The sequence below is a fragment of the Coptis chinensis genome, chromosome 2, assembly GCF_015680905.1.
Source record: "Coptis chinensis isolate HL-2020 chromosome 2, ASM1568090v1, whole genome shotgun sequence".
Lineage (NCBI taxonomy): Eukaryota > Viridiplantae > Streptophyta > Magnoliopsida > Ranunculales > Ranunculaceae > Coptis > Coptis chinensis.
In genome coordinates this window covers 87554638-87576471 of record NC_141457.1, presented here as the reverse complement: position 1 = coordinate 87576471, position 21834 = coordinate 87554638, and the positions used below count along the sequence as shown (strand labels likewise).

At 41.1% G+C, this 21834-nt stretch overlaps 1 protein-coding gene across 1 annotated transcript; it reads right to left on the bottom strand.

Annotated features, from left to right (window-relative positions):
- Nucleotides 1–38: 38 nt before the first annotated feature.
- On the bottom strand, nt 39–21570 carry LOC147518633 (low-temperature-induced cysteine proteinase-like). The gene is made up of 5 exons (XM_086590441.1): nt 20815–21570; nt 1437–1669; nt 1046–1183; nt 459–932; nt 39–316 (listed from the first exon to the last, which is right to left on the bottom strand). The coding sequence occupies exons 1-5, from the start codon at nt 21311–21313 to the stop codon at nt 176–178; spliced, it is 1485 nt and encodes a 494-aa protein (XP_086446567.1). The 5' UTR covers nt 21314–21570; the 3' UTR covers nt 39–175.
- Nucleotides 21571–21834: the final 264 nt, after the last annotated feature.

The following is a 21834-nucleotide window of genomic DNA, read 5'->3' as shown; positions in this document are numbered from 1 at the left end:
CATACCGTCTTTTGAGCATTATCATTGCGCCCAACTTATTACTTCAATGTTTCAATGATATAAACTTCAATGTTTCAATGATATAAACGTTTGAAGAAGAATTAATAATACAATCAGGATGAGAACAGACATTCAAATTGACGTTAAATCTGTATCTGTTCCAAACTCCACTTCATCAGCGTAGTGTCGCAAGGTGGTTTCTCTTCCATTGAAGAGGTTGGAATTGATTTTCTGTTCTTTCAAACTTAGTCCAGGGGAACTTGTGTTTAGCCATCTCTCGCTTCTTTGCTACTATACCAAACGCGTCTCCATAGGACTACAAGAAGGAAAGAGGTTAGATTTTGGGTGAGGCTTATATAATATAATAAAATCCTCAATTTTATTTCACTTGTTTTCCATCTCATTATATTTGATAATTAACGTTTTAAACAAACTAAATAAAGGTTAGAAGTCCAAACCTTAAGGCAGAGCCCTGCCTCAACATCACAAATGGGGTAATTTGAAGGACAACAATAGCTGGTTCCAGTACAACATACAGCATTCTCATAGCCACAGCAACCATAGACATGGCAAGCTCCGTAGAAGTCAACAAGGCAACAACAAGTTGTGTCAGCTGAACAGTAACTGAAGTCTCCACATTGACTTGGAGAAGGGCTCGGAGGAGGAGGTGGTGATGGTGGTGGTGGAGGAGATGGAGGAGACGGCGGACCAGATTTTTTGGTTGGATAAGAAGCCATGGAATTTATAGCACAAACACCATATTCTAGAGAAGTGTTTCTCCTTATGTAAATGTATCCATTCATTCCCCAACTAGTCCCCCATGAATTCTTTGCTATCCAGTATTGTTCATCCCTTTCAGAATCATAACCAACAACTAAAACTGCATGGTCGATATCGTTAGGATCGCTTGAACATTCTCCTTGAAAGATTCCCTATTCAATGCATAATTAAATAGCTTAGATAAGATGTTTAATACTCTTGAAAGTGAATGAACTAAGTTTAATTGGTTAACATGAGGAATCAACAATCAAAGGACTAGACATACCCCAGTGTATAGTTGGAAATCCCAGGATGAGCCATCAATACCAACGCTAATAGGTTGTTCAATGACGGCACAGAGTAGCGCACTTTCTTCTGGAGCTATTTCTTTATAGCCATCAATAGTTACAACTTTATTTTTCTCCTATATTCAGAACAGAGAGAAATAATGTCGCAACAAAGAGTTAAGCCAGCCTTTAAAAAAAAAACTATTTAAGAAAAAAAATGGGGCATTGGTGGAATGGGCGACTAAGATTTACGAAATACAACAAGGTCGGACTATGAGAGTTTTGAGGACATCTTGCATGCATCTACAAATTTTAAGAATGTTTCTTCAGAATTTTGGAAAATGGACACTAAATAGGTTCAATATGATAGAAGTAGTATGGAAAGATAACCTTGACTATGCTGCAAGCTCCATCCACTCCTGTGTAAGGATAGTCAGATTCTGTGTCAATTCCTCCATTACTAGTAACCCATGCAAATGCGGAATCCATATAACCACCATTGCACCCTTCATTGGTTGGATCACAGTCTACAAGTTCTTGTTCTGAAAGGCTACCCAAGCCTCCTGTGACAATAGCATTTATCCCTTCCATGGCACCAGTTGCAGAAAAAGCCCAACAGCTCCCTATCATGATCAATTGAAAGATGTTAGGACAGAGTAGACCATGATATTACTTTTTATAGGACCTAGTACGATAAAATATTGCAGTACGTGGAATTGATTGGTATAACATAGGCTAATTCTTTTATTTTTCTCCCTTTAAATTTAACTTTTTGGGGTCTATAAATATGTAATCCTTCAAAGTTTGATGTAAAGTTAAGGGTCCCGAAAACTTAAAAACTTCTTTAACTCCACATTTCCCATAATAGGACATTTTGGTTGGAGTAAAATTAACAGTGGATTCCCTTGGGAAGGTTGCGATTGGGACCGAAACACGTATACGGAATTGAACTTGAACTTGAACTTGAGATGGTACATATTTGGTGTTTTCAGAGATCCATAAGTGGTTTTGTGTGTGGGGTGTGGATTTAAATTTTGAGGCCTCACAACGATTTATACAATCTCAATGCACGCCTGAATGGCTGATATTATTATCTGGTAATTTGAGTTTCCATACATCCAAAATGGGTCATGAACTCATGTCAACTTGGTTTGATGGTTAATTTTTAGTTTAAATAACTAAAAATAACACAATTGCCTCCACCTATATTTTCTTGAAAATAATGAGAGCATTTGTGTCATTTTCAGTTATTTGATTTGAAAGTTAACGGTCAATCCAAGTTGACCGTGTGTTTAGGAGGGAGACCCTAATTTCCCATCTAGTGTGGATAAAATCCTAATTGGGTCATCTAGTGGGGGTAATAGAGCAATACTAGTTAACCCTTTTATTAAACTCTAGTTTACTCTATTCTATATATTAAACTCTAGCATACTCTATTCTCTAGCAAATCAAATTAAATCTACACATATCTTCATAAATCTATATAACTTCGCAATTTCATGTATCTATACAAAAACATGAATTTCGAACACAGCTAAATAAGTCGAGAACTAGAAAAATAGTTACATGAGAGGACTTACACTTTCACATAATTTGGTGTGTTTCATAGGAAAATGTTGTTTACCATATAATCTACTATATATAGCAGTACCCTCCACTCTCAAACACTCGTGGCAAACCACGTGTCCATACTATAAGCAGGTCGTGCATACGACCTAAGGTCAGGCCGTCCAAACAACATAGGAAACGTAACCGCTGCAAGCTAGTCAACAGCATCATTAAAGAGAGATCATTACTTTGTAACGGAAGGAGTAAAAGCAATCATCAAGACAGCGCAAAAGGGGGATCTATGCCTATAAAAAGAGGTGTCTTCTCCATTCTCAGGGGAGGCCAATTCTCCATCTTCTCGATCATCTATCTCCATCTCCCCTCCAATCAACCAATCAAAAGCTTGAACTACGTCCGACTTTATTCGAGTTCACTAAAGAACTCGATACTTAGGCAGCTCAACATAACCGAGTTCAGTCGAACAAATACTACATCTTCATTGGCGCTGTCCCCGGTTTGTCTTCTTGAGAAAAAACATTCAAACCATTTTCTCAAGCCTACGAAACTTGGTAAAACCACCATAGAAGGACAACTCAAAGCTTTAGCCGATCAAATGAAAACTCTCCAAGATTCTTTTACGGCAAGCACATTATTGAAGTTTCCATGACGTTGGTGTGGATTATCAATAGCGGCAAGCGAAAAGCCAGCGTTCTAAGAGATAAGTCTACATTCAACTATCCTTCATTTATACTAATCTTTAATCTTTGGATCAATTCGGATAATCTATGCACACTTCTATGTTGCAAGATATACTTCTTACTTACAAATCACTTGCAGTCGATCCAGTACCGACTCGAGGGCTGCAACTACCACCATGTCACACGTTCCTTTACGGCGAATCGGTGACAATACAGATCCAAGAATCCAGCTTACAAATCACTCCTTATCAGGTCAACTAAGGTGTTGGTTTAACCAATTTCAAACATAAATTTTAGAGCATGCTAATCTATGGACCTATATTAATAAGGAGAAGCGCACACTAGCACAACTCATCATAGGGCTATATCAAAACCTCAGCCAGATCACATGCAAAGACCTCCACCAGGTCGTCCATCAGCCAAGTCGTCATCAGTCATGTCGTCCTCAGCCAGGTCGTCCTCCGCTAGGTCGTCCTCAGCCAGGTCGTCCATCAGATCAGCACATCATCAGCTCAGGTCGGACAAAAATAGAAAAAAAAATGAATTTGCAAGAGAAAATAGTGAATTTTGACCTTGAAAATGGCCACCATGGAGTGGAGCTCAATAGTGACAGCGTGAGTGCCGCCGAGATCTTTCTGAATTGGGGTCACACGAGTGATTCTGACAACTGTAGCCAAAGTTATTGCCAAAATACCAAAACACATCCAAACTTACTCTAATTAGCTAAAGATCACGATTACTTGTCATCTTTGCGCTGATCCGCCAACTCATAATACTTTAGTACCATCAATGTGCAATCTGATAACTCAACATCATCTGACTCAAATCCTCCTGCATCACTCAGTCAGGTCGTCCTAAGCCAAGTCGTCCATCAAATCAGCGCATCATCAAGTCAGGTCGTCCTCAGATCAGGTCATCCTCAGATCAGGTCGCCCTCAGATCAGGTCATCCTCATATCAGCTCATCTTCAAGTCAGGTCATCCTCATATCAGCTCATCCTCTGATCAGGTCATCTTCAACTCAGGTCATCCTTAGTTCACAGCAGGTCATCCTCAGATCAGCTCATCCTCAAGTTAGTTCGCCCTCAGATTAGGTCAGCCTCAGATCAGCTCATCCTCTAAAAAGCTTGCGTCGATGATATCAATCAATCTAAAAAGCTCGCTCGCCATGGAGTTATACCACACGCAAAAGGTTGCTAGAATATCCATCATCAATTGAAATAACAAATCAAGGGAAAGCAATACTTTGTCGAATCAAGAAATCAACAATTCCAAACCGAGAAGCATCTAAGTGTTCTCGAATCAGATATAACAATTCAAAGCACACAGTTCCCTCCTCGACAGTTTGCATATACTACAAACCAGTGAGTCGCTTGAATTGCAAAATGGAAGTTCACTCTCTTGCAGTTTATTGCAAGCCAATCAAGTTGGGGGGGCTAGCCATAGCCATCTTCGAACTAGGACAAGTTATTGTCATCAAAACATGTGCAATCAAGCTCTAACACTGGGGTTAAACAACATTAATACCCACAAAGGGCTGCTTCTACTACGAATTGGAGGCTAGCTACAACCATCTCCGACCTGGTCACTCAAAGCTCCAAAATTGGGCCTAGCAATATACAATCAATTCAAGACTAATAACCATAGTGATGCCCCTAAAAGGCTAGCTATCAACCATAATAACGCCCCTAAAAGGCCTCTGATAGGGTTAAGCTTGATTCAACTGTAATTATCACTCAAAGGTTAATTATCAGTCAAATCCAATCTACGAACTACGATCTACGCACTACGACATACGATTTACGATATACTCACTACGAGCTACAATTTGTGCACTACGACGTAGGACCTACCACATCAACTCACAACAAAGTTCTAAGCAACAAACGACATCCAGCCTACAAACACAGAAAATTCAATTCGCAACAATCTCAATTTTCAACCAAGTAAAACATGCGGTCTCCTTTATTATCTTTCTTTATACCACTATTCTACAAACAATGATATAAAGAAAGGGGGTTGTGTCACTACCCTCCACTCTCAAACACTCGTGGTAGACCACATGTCCAAAGTACAAGTAGATCATGCATACGACCTAAGGTCAGGTCATTAAAACAACCTAGGAAACGTAACCGCTGCAAGCTAGTCAACAGCATCATTAAAGAGAGATCATTACTTCATAACGGAAAGAGTAAAAGAAATCATCAAGACAGCGCAAAAGGGGGATCTACGCCTATAAAAGAAGACGTCTTCTCCATTCTCAGGGGAGGCCAACTCTCCATCCTCTCGATCATATATCTTCATCTCCCCTCCAATCAACCAATCAAAAGCTTGAACTATGTCCGACTTTATTCGAGTTCACTAAAGAACTCGATACGTAGACAGCTCGACATAACCAAGTTCAATCGAACAAATACTACCTCATATATATATATATATATATATATATATATATATATATATATATATATATATATATATATATAGTGATCCGTGTCAAGTTCAAGTTAAACTTCATAAATTATCAAAATAAACAGAATGACTTGATTGTCTTTTCTAATCAAATTTCCAAGCTTATGGGACCAATGGTCACCTGTGGTTAATGTGTTATATATATTCAAATTCAGTTGGTCGCGAGAACCATTGGCTCATACTAAAGCCAGTTTAACTGAAGTACTCGAACAATTCCGTATGTAAGAAGACCAAATTGTACACCTAAAATATCTAGATGCACATGTTGGTCACAATTCCCAAATAAATTATTATATGTAATAATAAGAGACTATAAAGGTTCTTTTTGGGTGAACCTTACATGTGTAGGAATTTTGGGGAGAATGATGTTGCGACTAAGTTCGAAGGATTGAACTACCTACGTATCCAGTTCGCTGACGACCTGGAATCAAGTCGAACGTAGTTCATTATTTGGATTCTATGATCAAATGATCGATGGCGAATGGAGAAGATGGAGAGTGGAGAAAAAGCATCAGATTCTCTTTTAATGATGTTACGACTGAGTTCGAAGGATCGAACTGCCTACGTATCCAATTCGTTGATGACCTGAAATCAAGTCAAACGTAGTTCATTGTTTGGATTCTATGATCGAATAATCGATGGCGAACGAAGAAGATGGAGAGTGGAGAATAAGCATCGGATTCTCCCATTGTTTAGAGAGTGGAGAGAAAATATATAGAATTTCCTCCCCCTTTGGTGCTCCATGACTTGAATGAGATCTACTTTTGGTGCTCTATTCATTGATGATATTTAATAATGCATTGATAGCTATTATTACTCTATGCATGTATTCATGTTCATTTTGTAACCATTTGGTAACTCATGACTCTTGGGATGACCAATTGTAATGATCCAATAAGTTAGTCTCAAGATATAATAAATGGCAATGACACGTGTTGGGAATTTATTGATGACAATATATGTCCCCCACAGAGCCCTCTCTTGTTAGGTCGTGCTTTCTTAAGAACGATCTGTCGAGAGAAATAATTTGACATGTGTCCAAGTGGAACAGTGAGCATGTTGGAGCTCGTGTGAGCATAGGTCTAGGACCCTTTAGCACTTATGTAAGCGTTCTTCTCCAGTAGGTCAAGGGACCTTTTAGTGCTTATGGAAGCGTTCTACACTGAGTTGATCCTAGAAGTTGTGGGTTTCAACTAGTGAGAAGTGGTGACGCTATGTAGCATTTGAGCTCGAGTGAGCGTAGGTCAAGGGACCAGGAGTGCTCATGTGAGCGTTCTGCTCTAGTGAGCATAGGTCAAGGGCCCTTAGTGCTTAAGTAAGCGTTCTACTCGAGTAAGCATAGGTCGAGGGACCCTTAGTGCTTAAGTAAGCATTCTACTCAAGTGAGCGTAGGTCGAGGGACCCTTAGTGCTTAAGTAAGCGTTCTACTCGAGTAAGCGTAGGTCAAGGGACCAGGAGTGCTCATGTAAGCGTTCTGCTCTAGTGAGCATAGGTCAAGGGACCATAAGTGCTCATGTGAGGGTTCTGCTCTAGGGAGCATTTGAGCTCGAGTGAGCGTATTGCTTTATTGAGCATTCTGCACTGGGCTGGCCCTTGACGTATAGGTTCCCAACTAGTGAGAAATGTTAGCGCTATGTAGCATTCAAGCTCGAGTGAGCATTTTGCTCAAGTGAGCGATGTGGCCCATGGGAGCCTGGTGCTCTTAGAAAGCGTTCTATACTGAATCAGTCCCAGAAGTATAGGTCCCCAACTAGTGAGAAGTGGTGGTGCTATGTAGCGTTTAAGCTCGATGGAGTGTGTGATTTGGAGATCACAATTGATAGCTAGCCTTGAATTGGCGTGACTATAGTTGAACCAAACTTGATCCTTAGCAGGACATCAAGTTGATTGGTTGATAGCTAGTATGGTTGACAGTTGGCCTTGAATTGGCGTGACTGTAGTTAGCCCCAATTTTGAAGCTTGATTAACCTGTAAAAAATGCGAGCTAGCACCAAAGAGTTAGTATGAACTAACAGTACGTAGTAATTCTCGAGATGCATAATAACATAATTTATTAGAAATCGTTCTTCAAGTCATAGTGGAGAGCGACTGCCTGCGCCAAAGCACAAGTAGAAGCGTGACCGGCTTTGTGGGCCGATGAATACTGTAGCGACATGCGCTCTGTCATAACCCGAAGGCCGACCAGCGTATTGTTTAGAAACCCACTGACTGTTTTAGTTTAGTTCCTATTTTAGATTCTTGTATTGATCTCTATATAAACATCTTGTAATCTTCTTAAAAATTAATCAAGTAAATATTCTCTCTAATCAATCTCTCTCTCTCTCTAATTTATCATGGTATCAGCTTAATATTGATCCAAACCCTAATCCTAAACTCTATCAGCTTTCACCTCCTCTCAATTCTCAATGGCCGACGCCTCCACTCCCAATAATGACTCTACTCCAGATTCTGATGATCATTTCTATGTCTACCACTCAGATAGTCCCACGGCTATCCTCGTATCTCCTCTGTTATCAGGGGACAATTATCCAACTTGGTTACGGTCTATCTCTAGAGCCCTTCGAGTAAAGAATAAGTTTGGTTTTGTCGATGGCTCTGTAACTCCTCCCAGCACTCCCAAAGAAAAATCCAAGTGATCGCGATGTGATGACCTTGTTGCTTCATGGATTCTCAATTCTGTTACTCCAGATATCCATGGCAGCATCCTCTATGTCGACTCTGCATCCGAAATTTAGAAAGATCAAGGTGATCGTTTTTCACAAACGAATGCACCCAAGGTTTTTCAACTGAAGGATTCTGTCACTCTTCTCAAGTAAGACAATCATCCGGTATCTGTTTATTTCACTTTACTTAAATCTTTCTAGGATAAATTAAGTTCTTTATCTACTATGTCTGCTTGTACTTGTGGTCATGCATCTATTTTTGCCAAAGAGGTTGAAGACGGCCGTTCTATGAAATTCATGCAAGGCCTAGATGCCCGTTTTCAATCCATCCGCAGTCAAATTCTCTTGATGGATCCCTTTCCTCGTATGTCCAAGATTTATTCTTTAATCCAACAAGAGGAGAAGCAACAAGAGATTCATGCACTCTCTCTTCCTTCTACTCCAGATGCTACTGCCCTGAGTACTCATTTTCAGAAGACCAACTAGGCTTCTTCTTGAAATCGCACGCCTAAACCTCCTCCCGCGGCTTGGTGGTTTCGCCCACGACCTCGAACGAGCAGCAGCCCACCGGATCTGGGGCTACTAGAGCGAGCACACGCTCGTCCATTCTACAACCATTGTAACCGAGTTAGACATCACATTGGTACATGCTACAAACTGCACGGTTATCCACCCAAGCCCTTTCGGGCTAATTCGGTTACTCTGGACTCAATTCTCTGTTTTCTCCATAGAACAATACAACCAACTTCTCGGTTTATGCGATTCGGGGTAGTACCGCTTCACAAGCAAACGGCGGGTATATCTCTCGTGTTTTTCTAAATCCATATGGATCATTGACTCTGGTGCTACCAATCATGTCTGTTCTTCATTACATCTGTTTTCTCATTATCATACTTGTTTAACACATTCCACTCTTAAACTTCCGGATGGAACAGACCATTTAATTACTCATGTTGGTAGTGTCATTCTCTCTCCCCTTTTGCGTCTTGACAACGTTCTGTTTGTTCCCACCTTTCATTTTAATTTGCTTTCCATTAGTGAACTAGTCAAGTCTCACCCTATCTCTGTCACGTTCACTAATAATTCTTGCCTTTTTCAGAACCAGTTAACGAAGAAGAAGATTGGATTGGGACGGCTTAATGGAGGACTCTACCATCTCCAACTAGCTTCCGTTTGCTCATCCCACAACTCCACCACAAATAATTTATGGCATTATCGCCTAGGACATTTATCTTCCACACATTTGCAGATTTTAGCTAAGCAGTTTCCTTTCATTTCTAGTTCAAATAATGCTACTTACACTGTATGTCCGCAAGCTAAGCAAACTCGTTTATCTTTTTCTCATAGTTCAATAAAAACTATTAGACCTTTTCAAATAATTCATTGTGACATTTGGGGTCCTTTTCATTTACCATCATATTACAATGCTCATTTTTTCTTAACTATTGTCGATGATTTTAGTTGTGCTACATGGATTTATCTTATGACTGTCAAATCTGAAACTACAATGCATTTACAATCTTTTTTTGCCATGGTTCATACTCAATTTCATTCTACAATACATTCACTCATATCTAGTCATAGCAACATTGATGACCATTTTCATGAAATCCAAGTCCTTCGATCCGACAATGGCTCTGAATTTATATCCCATAACATGCAACAATTCTTTTCAAAACATGGGGTAATCCACCAACGTAGTTGTCTTGCTACTCCCCAACAAAACGCTGTTGTTGAAAGAAAACATCGTCACTTACTCAACGTTGCACGAGCATTACGTTTTCAAGCTCACCTCCCATTATCATTCTGGGGTGAATGCATTCTCACCGCAGGCTATCTCATTAACAAAATTCCTAGCACCTTGTTAAAAGACAAATCACCTCATGAGCTTCTATTTACAACACCTCCCACTCTTGCCCATCTTCGTGTTTTTGGTTGTTTATGTTTTGCTTACAACACTTCCATTAAAAATAAGTTTGATCACCGCGGGAAACCTGGCATATTCTTTGGTTATCCTTATACTCAAAAAGGCTATCGCATTTATGATTTATCTTCCAAGAAAATGTATACTTCCCGTGACGTGATTTTCCATGAGACTGTATTCCCCTATCAACATTTATCTCCCCATCACATCTGCCTGTTTCTCCCTTACCCATCCCAAATAATGAAACCTTCGACATTCAATCATCTCATATAATTCCAATGGATGGAGCGCGACCTGCTCCAGCCCAAATCAAGCGCGACCCACGCTCTCTTCTTCCTGACAATATTCCCACTCCTCCGCCTTCGTCCCCCCCTTTTGGAAGATCCTCGGCCATCCCACCTCAATCCTCCCCTCAACTTCGATCTACCGAATCGACAACCCCCACCACTCCTCATCCAAGATTATCATTGTCCTACTCTCACCAAGGCAACTACAGTCCCTTGTTCGGCCAACCTCCTCCAATCGGACTCTAAGGTAATACGGTCTTCCACTCCATACCCTATGGCCTTTTATGTTTCTGACACTAACTTTTCTCCTTATCATAAAGCTTTTTTGTCTAAAATGTCTTCTTCAGTTGTTCCTACATCCTTTTCTCAAGCTATCAAAATTCCAGAATTGAGAGCTGCTATGGCTGCTAAAATTGCAGCTTTGGAACAAAATAACACTTGTACTCTTGTTCCGTCATCTTTTCATTATAAGCCTATTGGTTGTAAATGGGTTTTTAAGATTAAATATCATTCAGATGGTTCTATTGAACGTTACAAAGCTCGTCTTGTTGCCAAGGGTTACAATCAGATTGAAAGCCAAAACTATCATGACACTTTTGCACCCGTTGCAAAACTAGTAACTGTTCGATTACTTCTCTCCATTGCTGTTATCAGACATTGGACTCTTCATCAGCTGGATGTCCATAATGCCTTTCTCCAAGGAGATTTGGATGAAATTGTTTATATGACCTTACCTCACGGATTAAGCCAAACGGGGAGAAACGGGATATGTCGCCTCAATAAGTCCTTATATGGACTCAAGCAGGCTTCTCGGCAATGGTTTGCCAAACTATCTACCACTCTTATCACTGCCGGCTTCACTCATTCTAAGTCTAACTATTCTCTATTCACTAATATTTGTGGTTCTGATTCTACATTTGTCCTTGTATATGTGGATGACATTCTGATCACAAGCAACAATCCATCTCTCATTCAGAACTTAAAGAAATTTTTAGAAGCAAAGTTCTATATCAAGGACTTGGGACGTCTAAAATATTTCTTGGGTATCGAGGTTGCTCGTTCCAAAGAAGGATTATTTCTTACACAGTGCAAATGTCTTTTGGACATTCTGTCTGATTGTGGTACCACTAGTGATCGTATTTCTAAGTTCCCTATGGAACAAAACATCAACCTCCATACCGATAATGGCACATTACTTCAGGATCCTACTGTCTATCGCCGCTTGATTGGGCGTCTCTTATATCTCACAGTTACACGTCCAGATATCACTTATTCTGTTAATTATCTCAGCCGTTTCATACAGTCCCCACGGACTCCACATCTAGATGTTGCTCATCGTATACTCCGATATCTTAAAGGTTCGATCAATAAAGGGATTCTCTTATCCGCTAATAGTTCTTTACACATCTCGGTTTACGCGGACTTAATTGGGGGGGTTGCCGCATCCGTCGGATTCTACTAGTGGTTATTGCACTTTTCTTGGTTCTAGCCCTATATCCTGGAAAACAAAGAAACAGAGCATTGTATCCCATTCTTCTGCTGAAGCCGGATATCGTTCCATGGCTACTCTGGCATGTGAACTTCAATAGTTGAAGTATCTTCTCTCTGACTTAGGCATCTCTCATTCTTCTCTGATGAACATGTTCTGTGACAATCAAGCAACCCTTCATCTCTCTCAAAATCCAATTTTTCATGAACGAACGAAGCACATTGAATTGGACTGTCATTTCTTACGCGATAAGATACAGGCCACTATCTCCTACGTTCGTTCCATCCTCAGATCAGGTGGCTAACGCCTTCACTAAACCTCTCGGCAATGACACATTTCTGAGATTAATTCGCAAGTTGGGAGTTCTTGATATTCACTCTCCAACTTGAAAGGGAGTATTAGAAGTCGTTCTTCAAGTCATAGTGGAGAGCGACTGCAGCTCTGCCAAAAACACAAAGTAGCGACCAGCGCTGTGGCCGATGAAAAGCAACCGCAACTTGTGGTTCGTCATAGCTTAACCGAAGCGACCCCCACCGCGTATTGTTTAGAAACCCACCGACTGTTTTAGTTTAGTTCCTATTTTAGATTCTCGTATTGATCTCTATATAAACATCTTGTAATCTTCTTAGAAATTAATCAAGTAAATATTCTCTCCAATCAATCTCTCTCTCTCTAATATAATTGAACATGTTTAGGTGGTAAAAATAAGTCCCAACCCAGAGATGGTAGCGCCTCCAGTTTGGAGCTTTATTGACCTGCACTAGATTGAACTAATATCCAAAAGGAATTAGAACAAAATAAATGATAATTTCATATATAAAATGAGTATTGAGCTCAATAGGCCGGGTTGCATGTGTGAAGATGGTTGTTGCGAGCCCAATTCGGCGTGTAATCGACCTGCAATAGATTGAGCTGTAGTCGTAGACGTTAGTGGTATATTCAAGGTCGATAATCGAACTCTTGTAAATTTGGGGGCCGATCTTTTTCTTATCTAGGTTGCACCTTCCTTCATAAGACATTGGTGGAAATTCCACTGCTGCCGTTAATCTAAATGTTCAACATATCAATAGATCTAAGAGTCAACACCAAGTGCGTTCTCAATTTTGAGAAAGCAATAAACCATTGTGTCGCCTGGAAACTACATTAGCGAGCTGTTTATAGGGATCCGCCTATAACGAATTTCAGAGTTTGCACCAGATTGATCAGTACGTTCTCCCATCTTAGCGACCCTTAGTGATATGCTGCTTCAAAGTGTATTGGGCCTGCATGATAATTGATATATAATAGCAGCAAGCTTACAAGCTCCCAGCCACAATTCCTTTAGTCAATTGCTTATGTACCAAGACATGCATCTAAAAGTTCAGACATTAATCGTCTATTTTGGTAACTCCTCCACCTGTTAGAATGTGCAGCTTTGCGATGTATACAAAAAAACTCATATGTTTAGATTCGTGTACAGCCAAGTGTACTCTCAAACGAGAAACTGCTTGTAATTATTCCTCAGAAGAAAAATCCGTAGATTCAGTAACAGTGGATTCTCTACATATATATTTTGCTTCCTGGATTCAAGAAATGAAAGTGTCCAAATCTATGGCCGTAATGTTGAAAAATAGTTGTAATGGCAACTTTCTAGTAACTAGTGCCTTGCTTAGGCCACTGGTCATGTGCGTGAAATCCAACCTAAGCATTTTGAAGTTGAGCAATTATTATAATTAAGAAGGTCGGCCGTCGGCCATAAACTCGCTAATGCCTCTCATGAAATTCAATGAAAAATTCATGTGCACAAAACCAGAAGCTAATGGAATATGAACGCCAGTTAAGATTGATGCCACTTCGTTGGCAAAAAAAACAAACAAATGATTCCAAAATTAACTGGAGAGGAGTTTTGAAAAGAGTACTTATTTTATTGGTTAGCAGCGATTTGGTCGCCATTCATCAATTTGACAGATTATATTACTCCAATTGCCTATTTCGATTGATTGGCGTTGCAATTTTATGAGCTCCGGTAGATTTCCACTTCAATTACACGTTTCATGAGCTTTGAAATTGAAATCTTTAGAAAGATTGAGAGTAGAGTAGATGAATTTCCAAGAAATTGTCCCCACACACGACGCCAATGTAAAGGTTCTTTTTGGGCGAACCTTACGTGTGTAGGACTTTTAGGGAGAATGATGTTCCGACTAAGTTCAAAGGATCGAACTGCCTACGTATCTAGTTCGCTGACAACCTGGAATCAAGTCAAACGTAGTTCATTGTTTGGATTCTATGATCGAATGATCGATGGCGAACGGAGAAGATAGAGAGTAGAGAAGAAGCATCGGATTCTCCTTTAACGATGTTGCGACTGAGTTCAAAAGATCGAACTGCCTACGTATTGTTGGGGATTGTACCAATACCAATCGGTTCTCCCACTACACAGATAACTTGTATGAACACACTTCAACTCCAGATAAATTCTAAATATCACAAACTACTTATACTAACATGCCCAACTCGCTAAACAACTATTAACAACAGATAATAGTGTAAAGCAGTAAAAGCAAACCATAACACAAAGATTTACCGTGGTTCGGCCAATGATGCCTACTTCCACAAGAGCCAGTTCTTAATAAAGTGGGAAGGAAGATTACAATCTCTCCTTTTCAGTCTCTCACCTTACTAGATCACTCTTTATCTCTTTCTGAGGGTTGTATCTCGTAAAGGTTATCTCTCTTTTTGTTTTAGTCGGATTCCAATCCTTCTGACTTGTTTTGGTTCTGTTTTTGTTAGGTTTTCCAAAACCTTGATTTTTGGTTTTATCTCCAAAACCAAATTTCGCGAATCTTGTAGCAAGGCCCACGAAAAATTAATTATGCTGGCGCCTTCCCGAGCGAAGTCGCTACCAAGACACTGAAAGCGAGGCGCTTCACTTTGAAGCTGGTCGCCTCTATGTATTGGAACTGGAACTTCTGGGCTTCTCATCTGGCCATGGGCCTTCGACTTATCTTATTTGTCGAGTTTGCCCGTTTCTCGTCGACTCTCGGTTTCTCTCCTCATGTGAGGGATAACTCAACAATCTCCTCCTCCGAGCGGTGAGGGGGATACCTCCATGCAATTGCCAAATCAGCGGGGAGGGTGTCCGCCATTCCAAGAATAGCACAACAAACATCAAACTTACCTTTTTCGGTAAGACTTTGGTCATCATATCCGACCCGTTCTTGTCGGTATGGATCTTCTCGATACACAAATGCTTGTCTCGAGTACTCTCTAATCCGATGATAACGCATATGTATGTGCTTGGATCTAGAATGAAAACTTCGGATTCTTGCTCAAGTGGATGCGCTCGACGGTATCACGTAGAACTACAAACCTTTTTTTACGCTTAGCCCTAGTTCGTCGAAGAACCTCTTCATCCATAGCAACTCTTTTGCAACCTTTCGATTGGAAACGCAATATACTTTCAGAAGGGTAGAGAGGGCAACACACTTTTGCAACTTAGATTGCCAAGAAACCGCTCCCCCGCAAAGTAACCCGGATAACCTGGTGGACTTCATCGAAGTCAACATCACCGCCATGTCCGCATCGGTGTAGCGCTTCAAGTAAGGGCTTACTTCCACCAAAGCACAAACATGATTTGGAAGTGCCTTTGAGATATCTCTCAATATCCACTTAACCCTTCCCAATGTTCTTTACCGGTTTTGAAAATCGCTTACAACCCCAACGGCGAAAAGCAAATATCGGTCTAGTACACACCATGGCGCATACATCAAATTTGCTGCGGATGCATAAGGAATCTTTTCCATCGACTCGCTCATGCTCACCCTTAAGACATATCTCTTTGGTCATGCGGAATCGCCACCAAGCGGATTAACCGACCGGGCGCTTGATCCATGTTGAATCTCTTCAACACCTTACCGATGTAGCTTTCTTGAAAGCCACAACTTCCACTCTTTCGTCACACGGTGATCCGCGATCCAAGTATCGCTTTGCTTGACCCAAATCCTTCATCTCAAAGGACTTACTCAAGTCTTTCTTCGGCTTGGATATCTTGTTGATGTTTGGGCCAACTATCAACATATCATCCACATACAAAGAATAAGACTATGAAAATCCCTATCCGGAAATCTCGAACAAACGCCGACAATGATCGGAGCGGACTTCTTGTATCCTTGCTTCCCATAAAGGAGTCAAACTTTATGTAACCGTCTCGGTGCTTGCTTCAACCCATACAAGCTCTTTATCGGCTTGCATACTAGGTGCTCCTTGCCTTTGACCTCAAACCCCGGCCGGGTCCATGTAGACATCTTCTTCAAGGTCTCCATGAAGAAAAGCTGTCTTAACATCTAGCTGCTTTCAACCTCTAGGTTCATACTTGCGGTCATACCCAATACCACCCTGGGATAGAAGTCATCTTCACTACAGGAGAAAATCTCATCAAAGTCAATCCCTTTCCTTTGGCCGAATCCCTTCACAACAAAGCGAGCTTTGTGCCTTGGGTGAGGATTGTTCTCCTCATGCTTGACTTTGTATATCCACTTATTCTTGAGAACTTTTCTCCCCGTGGGTTTCTCAACTAACTTCGTAAGTGTGATTCTTATGCAAAGAATCCATCTCGTCATCGTGGCCTTCAACCACTTTTCTTTATGCGTACCTTCAAGTGCCTCTTGATAGTACATAGGTTCTCCACCATCCGATAGTAAAGCGTGCGTATGTGGTGGATACTGGTTGAAGCTAGTCTCTCTCTGTCGGACCTCCGCGCCCATCTGGCGGTGCCCGGGGAGGATGCACTTACCGCTGCTTCGGTGGTGGTTCATGCATCTCATCTGCATCTTCTATACCAATAGGTTCTATCCCATCATGAGCAATAGGATTCTCATCATGAGCTTCAAACTCATGGTTCTCTGCATTCTCGATGCCTTACGACGTTCCGCGGTAGGAACTTACGGTTACGAATCAACAAGATCATTGGTGAAAGCACGTAGCTTTCGCCTCCTCAAAGTCTGCTATGGTTTGGTTCTAAGAACACAACATCTCGACTTCGGATTACTTTCTTGTTAATCGGATCATAGAGTTTGTAACCAAACTTTTCATCTCCATAACCCGGAAAAATGCACCGCTTGGCTTTTGTCATCAAGCTTGGATCTCTCATCCTTCGGAATATGCACAAATGCCCCGCACCCAAATACCTCAAGTATCCATAATCAACATCTCTGCGACCATACTCTGCGGATAATCACTATTCGAGGCTTTCTTTCTGGTGACGGGTTGATCACATGCGGTACATGCGCATTGCTTCTACCCGGTAGCTTCTAGGTAGCTTAGAGTGAGATAGCATGCATCTTATCCTCTCTACAATGGTGCGGTTCATTCTCTCCGCTATTCCATTCGTTGCGGTGTCTTGGGAGCGGTGCGCTCATGGCCGAATCCCATGACTCGGCAATACTCTTCAAATGGCCCAATGTACTTTCCCCCATTATCCGGCGAATACACTTCAACAACTACCGATCTCTCTTTCCACCATCCGTGGAATTTCTCAAACACGCCAAGTACTTCATCCTTGGTCTTCGGACTATAGGCCCATATCTTTCTTGGACGATCATCAATGAATGTCAAAAGTCACGGCTCCCGGTGGGACTTCACTCTCATAGGACCACGTAAGTGCGGTATTGCACTAGCTCAAGGGCGGTGTCCTTCTCAGGAGGCGGGAATCTTTGGAAAGACACCCCGTGTTGCTTTCTACCAAACGATGAGTACATGTATTTAAATGTGTACCTTTAATGTCCGGCATGGCCTTTTGCTTAGCAAGAACTTCCATCCCTTTTATGCCCGTGTGACCACGGTCTCGCGTGCCACGGTTCGGATGAAGCTTCTTCTTACGCGCGTTAAATTACGCTTTACACAAACTAGCGTGGTTTGTAAAAGAGCAAGTTTTTCTTTCCTCGGGCCGCTCTGATGGAACCTCGCTTTCGGTTTCCATACCCCGTTACCAAACGAGTTTACAAAGCCATCGTCATCTAATTTCCCGGCCGAAATTAGCTTAACCGTATGTCGGGGACATGTCTTACATCCTTGAGTGTCAAGGTGTAGCCCACATTGGTTTGTACATGAACATCTCAATGCCTATAATCTTGAGACTCCATTGTTACCCATCCTTACTTCACCATATTCACCACAACCGTAGGTAGTGAAGAATCCCACATGGCGATGTGACGTGATAGGATGCTCTGTATCTATCACCCACTCGTATCGACATGAGGTACTAAACAAAGACACACCTGATCGACCAATTCCCACTAGGTCGCCGTCGACTAGTCTTTGTAGTATCTCCTTTTGTGTTTCGTTCCTGCGCACCATGTCTTCATGTGTACGGTTATTCTTCTCATCCCTCTTCGATTGTTCTCAGACTCATATCCGAAGTGGCCTTTGGTGGCACAATAGTAACATTGCCTCTGCGCTTAGGAGTTCTAGCTTCACCCCCTAGATTTTACATCACCTCACAGAGCGAGATGGTTTTTCGCCCGACCTCTCCCCGTTTTCTGCGTGAAAAGGACCTGCGAGTGAGAAGAACGCTGCTTGCACTCCTTCTAGTCTCCTCATTCAACAAAGGCGTGGTAGCCATCTCCATGGTAACAATTCCATCCTTGGTCGCTCCATGTAGAAACCGCTAGTGTCTCCCCAACTTTCGGGTTAGAGCCTAATAGAAACAAAGCCTCAACTTCGTCTCCCAAATTGATCTTCATCAAATGCATCGATTGATGATATTACGTACTTCATTAAGATGCTTTCGGACATTGAAGAACCTTCTTGGTACTTCGTGGTTCGCAAACTTCTTAACGACTAGCACTTTGTTTCCACGGACTTCCTCTCATAAAGGTCTTCGAAGTTTCTTCCATAGATCGGCGTCGTAGTCTGGGCCACATGGTGAAAGACACCGTCGTCAATCCGGCATCAAATGTATCCAATCGCTTTTTACGTCAAGCTTTTTCCACTTTCGGCCTCATCGATCTTTTACGGTTTTACTCCTCATTCTCGATGGGAAGTGCCAAGTCTTTGCGATTATAGCAAGTCTTCCATCTTGGCTTTCGGATGGTGTAGTTCTTCCTATTCGGACTCATCAAATGAAAGTGTTCACGGAATGGTCCATCTCTACAAGTTATTTAACCTCAAATCTTCTCTCGTGAATTTCATCAAACACGCCCGACCAAGATTTGGATAACACCTAAAGGCTATTCTAACCGAGGCTCGATACCACTTGTTGGGGATTGTACCAATACCAATCGGTTCTCCCACTACCACGGATAACTTGTATGAACACACTTCAACTCGGATAAATTCTAAATATCACAAACTACTTATCTTAACATGCCTTAACTCGCTAAACAACTATTAACAGCGGATAATAGTGTAAAGCGATAAAAGCAAACCACAACACAAAGATTTACCGGTGGTTCGCCAATGATGCCTACTTCCACAAGAGCGGTTCTTAATAAAGTGGGAAGGAAGATTACAATCTCTCCTTTTCGGTCTCACACCTTACTAGATCACTCTTATCTCTTTACAGGGTTGTATCTCTGTAAAGGTTATCTCTCTTTTGTTTAATGATGCCTACTTCCACAAGAGCCAGTTCTTAATAAAGTGGGAAGGAAGATTACAATCTCTCCTTTTCGGTCTCTCACCTTCTTAGATCACTCTTATCTCTTTCTGGGGTTGTATCTCCGTAAAGGTTATCTCTCTTTGTTTTAGTGCGGATTCCAATCCTTCTGACTTGTTTTGGTTCTGTTTTTGTTAGGTTTTCCAAAACCTTGATTTTTTGGTTTTATCTCCAAAACCAAATTTCGCGAATCTTGTAGCAAGGCCTACGAAAATTATGCTGGCCGTGGCGCTGGCTCCCTCTGGCGAAGTCGCTACCAAGACTGGAAGCCGAAGCGTTGGCGCCTCTATATTCTTGGAACTCACGGGCGGCTTCTCATCTGGCCGAGCTTTCTTGTCTCTTCGAGTTTCGAGTTTGCGGTTCGGCTCGGTTTCTCTCCTCATGTGAGGGATAACTCCAACACGTATCCAGTTCACTGACGACCTAAAATCAAGTCGAACGTAGTTCATTGTTTGGATTTTATGATCGAATGATCGATGACGAACGGAGAAGATGGAGAATGGAGAATAAGCATCGGATTCTCCCATTGTTTAGAGAGTGAAGAGGAAATATATAAAATTCTCTTCTCATTTTGGTGCTCCATGAATTGGATCCACTTTTGGTGCTCTATTCATTGATGATATTTAATATTGCATTGATAGCTATTATTGCTTTATATATGTATTCATGTTCATTTTGTAATCATTTGATAACTCATGACTGATGACCAATTGTAATGATCGAATAAATTAGTCTCAAGATATAATAAACCAAAATTCTATAGCAACCGAATATTTTGAACCGAATTTGTTAACACACTGACACTCATCAGGCAGGGGGTGTGTGTGTATTGGTCAAAGAAGTACTGAAAATCAAGGTCTCTCTGCTTGCCACATCAGTGTTCACAAATTCGGTTCAAAAGTGTAAGTTGCTGTATATGTCCCCACAAAGACCTCATGTAATAAAGTGACCCACAGGCTACAGTTTTTGTAGTATGATAACGAAGTGCTTGGTACGTGTAATATCTGAAGCTACTAATTATTGATAACGAAAAAAGAGATAGTGAGATCGATACTCACCACATTGACCTTGATCTTTAACTGGAGTTACAACTCCTTTCTTCCTCCAATCGAACGTAGATGGCACTTCACATGTAGACACTTTGTTCGTCGCTTTCTCCCTCAATTCATTAACCTTATTTTTGTTAAATGGTTTCTTCATTTTGGACAAATATGCCTGTTTAAATTCTTCATTACTCAAGTCAGCAAACTTGTTCAATCCAACCACATGACTAGTTTTCGACGAAGATGATCGTGCTTTTAAACTTCTTTCGACTACAAACCTTAAATTTGTTCGAAAGCTTTCGAACCTTTTCTGAACTTCTTCTTCGTGTTTATAAACCTTTTCATGTTTCACTCTCCATTGCTGGAACAGCTCAACAACTCGGTCGTCTGACAAGTAATCGTCCGGGTCTTGATTCAGTATGGAGAACTGATCACTTGAAAGACACAAACAAAGGCTTGTGATTGAAGCAAAGAAGAAGAAAAGGAGAGTGGGTTGAATTCTTGGGCAATTCATTTTGCCGAACTTAGTAGTAAGTTTGGTTCAATGCGGCTTAATTGCTTAATATATGGTTATGGTGCAGCACTAGCTTAGCATTCAAGTCCACACATAAGATTTATCTTATTTTGTTCAAATTACAAACTGTATCCTTAGATTTTATACGTCCAGAACTCCATATACGGGGTAGTAATGGAGAATTGAAAGGGTGTTGTAGTAAATATGGCTTAATATTGGTGGATTTGATGATTTTTTATTTATTTATTTATTTATTTTGGAGTGGTTTATGCCTTATGGTACTAGTTCTGGCGAAGTGGCAAATTCTCGTGCGCTCCTTCTATCTCTCAGTCTATTTGACTTGCTAATAAGTATCCACCAACCAGTCCACTTCGTCACTCGATTCAATTATATTGAACTCTAAATTTTATCTATATTCATTTGTGTTAAGCTTTGCACACTGCAAATCACTGGACCTACGCACCAAATTGATCAAATTTGTATTAGCATTGTCCCCAACTTAAGTACCACTAACGTAGCTG